Here is a 10,138-nt window from a genome sequence, read left to right as displayed (position 1 = left end):
TGTTTCAAAAAGACTAAAATCTCATAGTAAGCCATTAGTAAGCTTGCCACCCAACTGATTGTAAACAAAACTCTTTACGTCACAAACTTGTGCCCCATTATGGCGGCTGCAGAGCCTTGCTAGCATCATAAATGTATCAATAGAGACTTAAATTTTCTTAATTTTGATGCCTGTGTTTTTAAAGAAATAAGTAGTCGGAAATGACCAGTTAACAGTTTTATTTAAAATAATCCGTTTTTGCATAGAAGACATATATAGAGCAGAACTAGGCAGCCTTTGGCTATGTAAAATCTTGAAAATCAAAATTGAACAAACAATTTTTAAAGTAAATAAACAAATTTTCCTAAATTTAAAAGAAAAAATGTCTAATCCAGCGGGTGAATGGTGTTTAATCGAAAGTGATCCTGGTGTTTTTACTGAATTAATCAAAGGATTTGGTTTGTAATTTTATGTTTAATGTAACATTCTTATCTTCATTATTGTGTCATTATTTATTTCTAGTTGCTAGTAATTGGTAAACCAGAACACGCCGACATACTTTTAAACAGTCGAAGAATATTTAGTTTGTTTCAAAAGACGGTGCATCCTATGCAGTGAAATTTCTGTAACTCGATTTTTCTGTTATTCAAAGTAACTTTAAATACTAGTGGGTCCCTTTCTATGATTTTTAATTTATTAAAGTTTTTTGCGGGTAGCTGGCCGGAGTTTCTGAGATTTAACCGTAATTCTGTCGTAGATCATGATACTCCAACATGTTTATTTATTTTTTTAAATTGCACATTTAAATGACAAATCACAGTATGCACATATATAGAGCAGAATTAGGCAGCTTATAATATTGCAATAGCACTATTAAAATTTATTGCGCTAGCTAAATTTATCAAGGCATCAAATATTGCCATTTTGTATTAAAAAAATCTTAATATTGCAATAGCAATATTAAGATTGCAATCTTGGATTCAATAAATCTTAATATTGCAATAGCAATATTAAGATTTCTTGCGCTAGCTACGTTTGTCAAGGCACCAAATAACATATAGAGAGGTTAGTCCTGTGGTGAGTTAAACCTTTCAATTTGGTCTCCTTCTGTAATGTTTTTTTTTTTTTTTTTTAATTTCTCCTGTTCTGCTGCCCTGAAATAGCCAAGACTTTCTTATAAGTTATTAAAAGTATTAAAGGTTTGAATATTTAAAAAAATTATTGCTCTAAATGTTACATGACTTTATCATTTTCTTTCAGAAGTTACCAATTGCATTATTATAATCAAAAATGCTTCTTATGACAAGGCATTAATTTTAATTTGTTTCACGAAAGTGTTTTTTTTTCCATAAAAGGGAGACTCTATTAAAAAGTCTTGAGCTAACACCTAGCTGTGTTAATTAGGAATTAAAAAGCATTCAAGTAGAATAGGGGTGCACAACCTGCTGCCGGAGGGCCACATGCGGCCCGCCGACTGTTGATGTGCTGCCTGCAAGAGCTTCTGAACGCAATAATTTTTTTTTTTGAAAAGTCAAAATTTGAAATCTTTTTAATTTCTCTTTACAAGATATTGAACCTTAATGTGTACTATAAAAGTTAAGTTTTAATTTTTGCTTAAATCCTATAAATTTTCTTTAAAATATTTAGTTCAAATTTATAATACTCATTAAAATAGCTGTTTTTTTTTTTGTTTTTGTTTTTTGCGCATTTATTCTATGAGCATTATAGTTTATTTTTGTTTAGAGTTCATCGTATCTCTTTTCCTCATATATATATATATATATATATATATATATATATATATATATATATATATATATATATATATATATATATATATATATATATATATATATAGTATATATATATATATGTATATATTAATAAAAAGGCTAGAAAAATTTTAAAAAATATTGTTTTTTTTCATTGAATGAATTTAAACAATTAAAGTAGTATTTTATTTTAGGAAACTACATTACTATGTTTACTGATGAAAACAGGGTTCGTTGATTTAAATCAGCTTGATTTAAATCAACTGATTTTTTATAAATATATATATTGATTTTAAAAGTTAAAGAACAATGTTTTAAATTATTGATATTTTTATTTTTTTTTCTTAGTTTTAAAATTTATTTTAAATAAATTGCTGTGTTAATTAATTTTAGTTAACGAAATTACTTTCTTTCTTGGTGTGTGTTAAATTCCAACACATTTGAAATTACATTTTTAAAAATCTTTTGATTCTTGAGATTGAAAGTGCAGATTAAAGTACGCATTTAATATTGTCTTAATATAGACTTGCATAGCTGTAGAAAGTAATTAATAGACATGAATTTCGAAAAAATAAATGCGAATAATCTTAATTAAAATTCCATTTTTTGATTGAAACAGCATGATATTAAAATCTACATTATATTTTATTAGAGAAAAATGTATATTTCTAAAGCTTGGGGTTATATTAAAAAGAATTATACCCTAATATGCCAAAAATAGAAAGAAAAAAAAAAGGATAATGAATTCAGATATTTTTTCCTGATATAGTATCATTCTTCCCTTTCAAAGTCTATTTGAGGCAGTAGAGTTATTAACTGGTATTTTTTTCTCATAATATGTTTACAGTATCTTTGACATTATCAGATTTTCTATAAAGAAATTTTGTGAAAAAAAATTCCAATGAGTGCATAGATTTTTTAAATTTTTTTTTTAGCTGGTCTATTTTGATATAGAATTAAAAATGAATATTTTAATATAAAAATATTGATGAGCGACTACATTTATAAACAGAATCTGTTACATTTATTTTGTCATATTAAAAATCAAGAGAAAAAAAAACACAATTTTAAATTAAAATTATGGTTTGCTAATTGAAACTTAAATTTAATAGTTAAAGAGTCTGCCCAAGCCAAATTTGCTACTGCTTAGGGTACCTTCACAAATTCAACTTTAGGAAAAATGATAGTTTCACAAAATATTTTTTTTTTTAAATTTTATTTTTGTGTTTTGTTAGAAACGAATAAATCCATATTTTTGTTATGATTTTTTAATGTTATTTTTAATTTTCACAAATTATGTCTAAACTTTCACAAAATAAATACCTCTCAGAAAAAACTAGACAGACCCCTTTCATTAAATTCTCTATTTCATCTAGTCTTCAGATTTCAATTATGCATTTGTTTCAAAATGGTTGCTATGCATTCAAAGCTATGTATTATAATGAAAAATTATATTAGTAAGTTAGAGCTTCTAAAATATTGTTATAATATTGCTTTCATATTAATTTAATTTTGATTAAACATTTATAAAGTATTTTTAATCATAAACTAAAGTTCTTACAATGTGTTTGAATAAAAATCAAAAAAATCTGATTTAAATCAAAAAAATCAGGAACTCTGGATGAAAATAATTTTTGTTCAGAGCACCAATTTTGAGATAAAAATTATCATATTTGCCACCAACATGACTAAATATGCATGCGGCCCTTCGTTAGTTAACCTGCTGTGCAAGTGGCCCTTCACTCAAAAAGATTGTGCACTCCTAAACAGGGTTGGCAAGATTTTGCTGCAGGTGGAAAAAACCATGGTAAATACCGGTAAAAACCGTCCTGGCAAAAACAGGTTTTTGCCAAGCAAATTGGCAAAAAGTGGCAAAAACCTATATTTTCCAAGATGAGAGGACAAAAACACATTTTTGGTACAAAATTATTCCTAAAATTGAAATATATGCTATAAATATAAATAATTACAAAAAAATTAACAAAATTATTATTCCATAATTAAATCATAATGTTATAATATATCATTTTAGAAGTTTAAAACATTATTGATTGGAAAATTTGCGATTATTCTCTTTTTTCCAGTGAAATGAACTTATTTTAAGTTAATATAACTGTAATTCAAAGCATAAAATATCTATCAAGATATGTAGTTAATTATTGTACAAATAATAATTTTTTCTAATATAGCAATAATAATATTTATTTATTTGTAAAAAAACATTTATTTAAGGATTCTAAAATGAAAAGAGGTCAAAACCTTTCAATGTTTTAAAAATTATTGCTTTTATATTAATTATTAATATGTTAAAAATAATTTTTTCATGTAATGTATCAAAATTATTATTCCTTATGATTGATTTTAATTTGTTTCAAGTATTTTGTAATAAAATTTAATCAGCAATTTAGATAATTTGGTTTTTGCCGGTTTTTACCAGGTTTTTGCCACTGTCCTGGCAAAAACCCCTTTTTGCCGGCAAAAACTCCAACCCTGCTCCTAAAGTAGATCATTAGTTGTTCAAAATGATAATCCTTTCTTTCGATTTATAACTGCATTTATAACCTTAGATTTCAGTGAAATTTGTTTCTTGTTCATTGTTGTTACATTGGCATTCATTTGTGTCGTTAATTGTGTATGAATAAGTATTGTTTCTATTTTTATCATTTTTCAATATCTGTATTTTAAATATTCTATTCCAGGTGTAAAAGGAGTTCAAGTAGAAGAGCTCTACAGCCTGGATGCTGAGAGTTTTGAAAATATTAAGTTTGTATATTCAATTTCTATTTTTGCAAGTTTTTTTTTTTATTTCTTGAAAGTTTACGGTCAAGGATAAAAAATAATTTTAATTTGAAATTAAGTTTTAAATTTAATGTTACATAAACTATATGGCTGAAATAACTTAATCTTTTTAAAAACAGACACATATTTGAAAAGTACAGTAGAGAACCAATTATCCGGGATGCTCGGGACCATCGCTATCCCGGATATCTGAATTTCCCGGTTTTCTGGATCGACCAAAAAGTGTCGTTAATCGATGTTTTATCGAATCCGAAGTACAAGGAGAAAGTGTAATGCATAAAGTAAGAGAAAAAAGAAAGGTACTCCTAACTTTAAAAGAAAAAAAAATGGTAGAAATACAACATTTAAAAGAATAAAAAAATTTGCAAGTTTAGACAAGAAAATCAAGTTTAAAAAATACAAAATTCTCATATTTATTTTTTAAAAATAATTACAATTCCTAAATTAAATAATATAAACAAAACCAATGATTAAATAACGCAATATATTTCATACCTAATTATACGGGGGGGAACGATAAAATAAAAGGAAAACTTATTAATCTAAATAAAAACACTTGAAAATTATCGAACCGAAACGATAGTTAAAAAAGGCACTAGCATAAATATTAAAACCCGGAACAAGGCAAGATCAACGGAATTAAAAAAAAAAACCTAATGATAAAATTTATGAATAAAAAGAATTAATTTATGGAGTGCGAAAAGAAAAAAAAATCAAACGTAGTGGAATCAGAAAAACAAAACTGCAATCTGTTTCATAAAATAATCCTATGTTTAAATTAATAAACAATTCTCCTTTTATTTATTTTTTTTGTTGATAAAAACAAGATTTTTAATTACAGCAGATGTGATTCCACACCAAGAAAAACTTGCAATTGATACCACACTTCCAAAGAATGACAATTTATTCAAAAGAAAAAGATTTTATTTTTATTAGTCGATGTCAAATAAATATATTTTTCTCTTTTCTTTTTCTGTTCACTGATATGCATGCAATATGTTTTTCCCACCCCCTCATAAATCAAGCAGAAAACGAAATCAGCATGCCACACCCTTGAGTTTGATTAACGGCCTAAAAGAAAAAATAAAACATTCCTCCCTTCCCTGCCTTCAAGGTAACGGAGGAAATGACGTTTCTCTGGGTAAACGGGGAAAAAAATTTCCCCCTTCCTTACATTTTCCTCTACTCAACTTCAAGTATGAGTCCAATTTCCGCTTTTTTCGTTCTAGTTTAAAATGGCGGGAAAATCAAGCAATATTTTTCCCGGTTATCTGGATACCGGATAAATGGTTCTCTACTGTATTTAAATTCTGAAAAAGTTATTTTTTTTTTGTGAAAAGAAATTATTTTATTGGTTTTAATTATCAAATATTAAGATCAATACAAACTTTAAAAAAAAAACTTTTTTTACCTAAATGGGAGAAAAAAATTTGAAATTATTATTTTTTTTAACTATTTTGGTTATGTAGAACTAAACTTAATGGCTCTCTTTATTCTCTTAAACTAATTGTGCATAAAGTCTGAAGAGATCATTTCACTCTAAACTTACCCTGAGACTCAATGGTGATCCCCCTGTTGCAAATTTTTCTGTTTTTTTTTTGTGATAAACTACCATAGCAGTTTGCAAGATATTGTTAATGATTGTAGTGTACCACTGCAAAAATGTAATCCCCATTCACTAGTATATAAGACGTGTTAATTCGATTCTCTGTTGGGGTACCTTTTCATAGATGAAGGTCGACATTGTCAATAGCTACCGTCCCCACACGGGTGACCCGTTCGGGACGTGAACACGCCTACCTTGGCCGAAACTCCCTTTCCGGTTTGAACATGTCTATCTCATCAGTAACTCCCACTTTGATCTGAACATGCCACACACACACATGGTCCACATTAAACAGTTGACTCGCTACTCGTGTCTTCGACATTATCCACCTCCTTCCGCTGTCGCTACTCTGTCTCGACTGCTAATGACAACACGGGAGCAGCCTTGACCGTGAACTCGATACTGTTCTCACAACCAGCAAAAAGTACGGTGATCTTAATACAGCTCTCCTGGCTTCTCACAAAACAGCACTGAATAGTGGTATCCGCTCATCGAATTCTATCGCAAATATAATTTTGGTGGGGGAGTACTGTAGTGTATCTACCACTACAAAAATGTAATTCCAATTCACTAGTATATAAGACGTGTTAACTCGATTCTATGGTGGGGTAGCTTTTGAAAGATGAAGGTTGGAGTTGTCGATATCTATTACCTCTACAATGATAATAATTATATGTGCTACTAATTTATTTATGATAACAGAAACACTTTGAATTATAAATAACTCACCACATATAGAATAAAACTATAAATAACAATTATTGTCATTATAACTTTATATTTTTGTTTGAATGATTAAAAGGAGATGAACCTTCGGGAGTTCACTCTTATTTCTGTATGTTGTTTTCTACTTCAATGAATATGCTAACTAATGTCATTATTAATTTTAGACCTGTACATGGATTAATATTTTTGTTCAAATGGTTCCAAGGAGATGAACCATCAGGATCTGTTGTTCAAGATAACAGGCTTGAAAAAATATTCTTTGCTAAACAGGTATTTTATTTCTTACATTCAGAAGTGTATATTTACATCATTAATCAGAGATTTCTTCCACATGAGAGAAAATGGAAAAAATATGTTTCTTCCACTTTTTTATCATTAATCGGACATTTCTTCCACACTAGAAAAAATAGAAGAAATATGTTTCTTTCATTTTTAATCATTAATCAGAGATTTCTTCCACACTAGAAAAAGTGGAAGAAATATGTTTCTTCCTTTTTTTCATCATTTATTATCATTATTTTAAGAGATGACTGCTATTTATAACTGTCAGAAAACTGATTGTTAAAAAATAAAATTAAGAAAATTTAAAACAGCAGACTTAATTCACTAAAATAATGATCGTTTTTATTTTAAATGTCATTCATTTGCATTTTTCCACAGTCATGTGGCTCCTCATTTTTTTACTAAAACTTAGATTTTATACTTCAATTTAAGGAATGTAATGGTTACTCATCTTTTAATTAATCATTTACTGGCCTTCATATATGTCTAAAACTTAGAGAAGTAATTAATGAAATCGGTCAACAAATGTCGATCGAAGGTTTGCCTAAATAATTTCTCTGAGTTGCATTAAATTAAAAATGGCCACATCTGGAAATGCCTCTCATTGTGAATGCTAAAATGTGATAGTTCAGGCACACCTCCCAAGGGTGTGTGCTCATGACTTTAGGGTCGAAACATCGAGGTATTTTACCATAGTTAGTAAAATCATGTTGTTGTTTTTTTTAATATCTATCAAACATTGGCTTTTTATCAGATTATTTTTATAATTGCTTTTGTGTTCAACGATCGAAATTCTGACAAAATATATAAATTATATGTGACATACTGTAACTTAAATTTTTAATACCACTCATAGTAAAAAAGGTTAATATTATTATGCAATAATTGCAAACTAATTACTGAATAAATGAAGTCAGTTATTTTTTTTTATCAAACTGAAAGTATTAATTAATTATAATGAAATATGACTAAATTGTCCAATTAAAAGTAAATTAATTTAGATCTGAAAACATTTTATTATTCTTGACAGAACAAGTTTTCTTTAATTTAGAATTGGATACCCAAACTGCAGATTTCATTATTTCTGGAATTATTTGTATTGATATAAATGTGTATAAAATTAAATGGGTGTAATATTTGTTGGTAATAAGACAGCATGTTATTTTACGTATGAAAATTATATCAAATGAATAATGAAAAAATATAATTTGGAAGATACATTCTCATCTACATTTCATACATTCTTATCTTCAAAAAAATAATATTTTGTTTTTTAATTTATTCCTTAATTCTATAAATGAAACATTTATTATCCATGAGATTTATTATCTGCAGTTTATTATCACAGCTTTAAGGTAATAGAATACCTGCAAAGACAAAATTTTGAAGTTTTTAATTATTTAGATTTATATATGTTTTAAACACAAAAACATTGTATAAATAGAAAAAGAAATGTGTCAGAAAACTGGCCAAAAAAGACTAGAAATTGAACTTTTTTAGAAAATCACATATCTTTGTTCTTTATTAAACTTTCATTATTCTTGCTTTCAGGGGTCTGTCTAGGTTTTTCTGAGAGGTACCTATTTTGTGAAAATTTAGACATTATTTGTGAAAATTAAAAATTATATTGAAAAATCAACACAAAAATATGGATTTATTGTTTCCTACGGGATACAAAAATAAAACTTTTTTTGTGAAATTTTCCTAAAGTTGAATTTCTGAAGGTACCACTAAACGGTAGTAAATTTGACCTGGACAGACCACTGGCTTTATTCATTCATAACTATTAAACTTTATTATTATTAATTAATTATTCACTCATGAAAATTCAACTTAGAGAATGAACTAAGAATTAGATATAATATTTAGATATTTTACCTCAAATATAAAAACTTATTCGGTAGAAAAGACCAAAAATTGAAATTAATTATTTTTATCTTGGCTGTAAAAAAAAAAATAATAATCGTTTAATCCGCTAGTCTGTAGTCTGTCCCCAAGACAATGTGTATAGAAAATATTCATTCAAAATTTTAAGTATCTTGAACGAAAATATTTCAAGAGATTTAATTTAGAATGAAGGAAAATAATAAAAAAAATTAGTTATGAGAATAATGTAAAAAAAAAAAAAAGATTTAGTTATTAATTTAATAACTAATATAGATGTTTTTTTTTTAAATCATCATAACACCTGTCCTTAATTAACGCAGAAACAAAACTCAAATGGTGTTTGAAAGAGAAATGTTTATAATTTTATTTTATATAAAAAAGAATATACTTTGGTCTAAGTCTGCTTAAAAAGTATATACATACTAGACAATTCAGTATTGTATAAAGAATAGTTTTTAAATAAATCTATGATTTTTTTAAAAAATTATGTGATTCAAACCAATAATTTTATTTGATTAAATATTTTTAAATTGTGCCAACCCTGCTTCAGCTATAGTTGAAGTTTTTAATGCAATCAATTTTAAAGTTCCATGCTGTTATTTTAAAATAACAGCATGGTATAAAAACAATATAATAACAGCAAATATATATCACTCCTGATATAAAAGAACATTGACTGAAAAGTTCGGGGCTAACCATGGGAAGTTTATGTGGTTTTCTTCGCCATGTAACGCATATGCGGGTTAATTCCATCAAAAAGTCCTCCACGAAAGCACATTTCTCTCAATACTTGATTCAGGAGTTCCATTGTCTTCTGGATTGGGTTACAAGGCTACGGAGTAGAACATTAGTAGTCGTAAACCAAAAAACGGGTCGGCCGTTCGATGACGTTTATAAATATTATAAATATCTGTAGTAAGCAAAATTACATTGTCAAATGGTACCGATGATCGACTTCTGTACGAATGCTTAAAAAAACATTTTTTTTTTTCACTAGGACTTGAATGGCAAGCTTGTTGAGAAAACATATGTTTAAATAAGATCAATCAAAATTTTTTCAAGTTCGAGGCAAGGATTGCTAACAGCC

General features: G+C 27.3%; 1 protein-coding gene across 1 annotated transcript in view; it reads left to right on the top strand.

Moving 5' to 3' along the window:
* Positions 1-218: 218 nt before the first annotated feature.
* The window catches only part of Uch-L5 (ubiquitin carboxy-terminal hydrolase L5), a 30,923-nt gene continuing 21,003 nt past the window's right edge, over positions 219-10,138 (top strand). Inside the window, exons 1-3 of the mRNA XM_043054885.3 lie at positions 219-437; positions 4,451-4,514; positions 7,047-7,152. Of these exons, the coding sequence (XP_042910819.1) occupies positions 362-437; positions 4,451-4,514; positions 7,047-7,152 (246 nt within the window). The 5' untranslated portion in view covers positions 219-361. The remainder of the gene's footprint in view (positions 438-4,450; positions 4,515-7,046; positions 7,153-10,138) is intronic.

Source organism: Parasteatoda tepidariorum, chromosome 7, assembly GCF_982258835.1.
Source record: "Parasteatoda tepidariorum strain Cologne lab strain chromosome 7, Ptep-v5.0, whole genome shotgun sequence".
NCBI lineage: Eukaryota > Metazoa > Arthropoda > Arachnida > Araneae > Theridiidae > Parasteatoda > Parasteatoda tepidariorum.
This window is presented reverse-complemented; position numbering and strand designations above follow the sequence as displayed.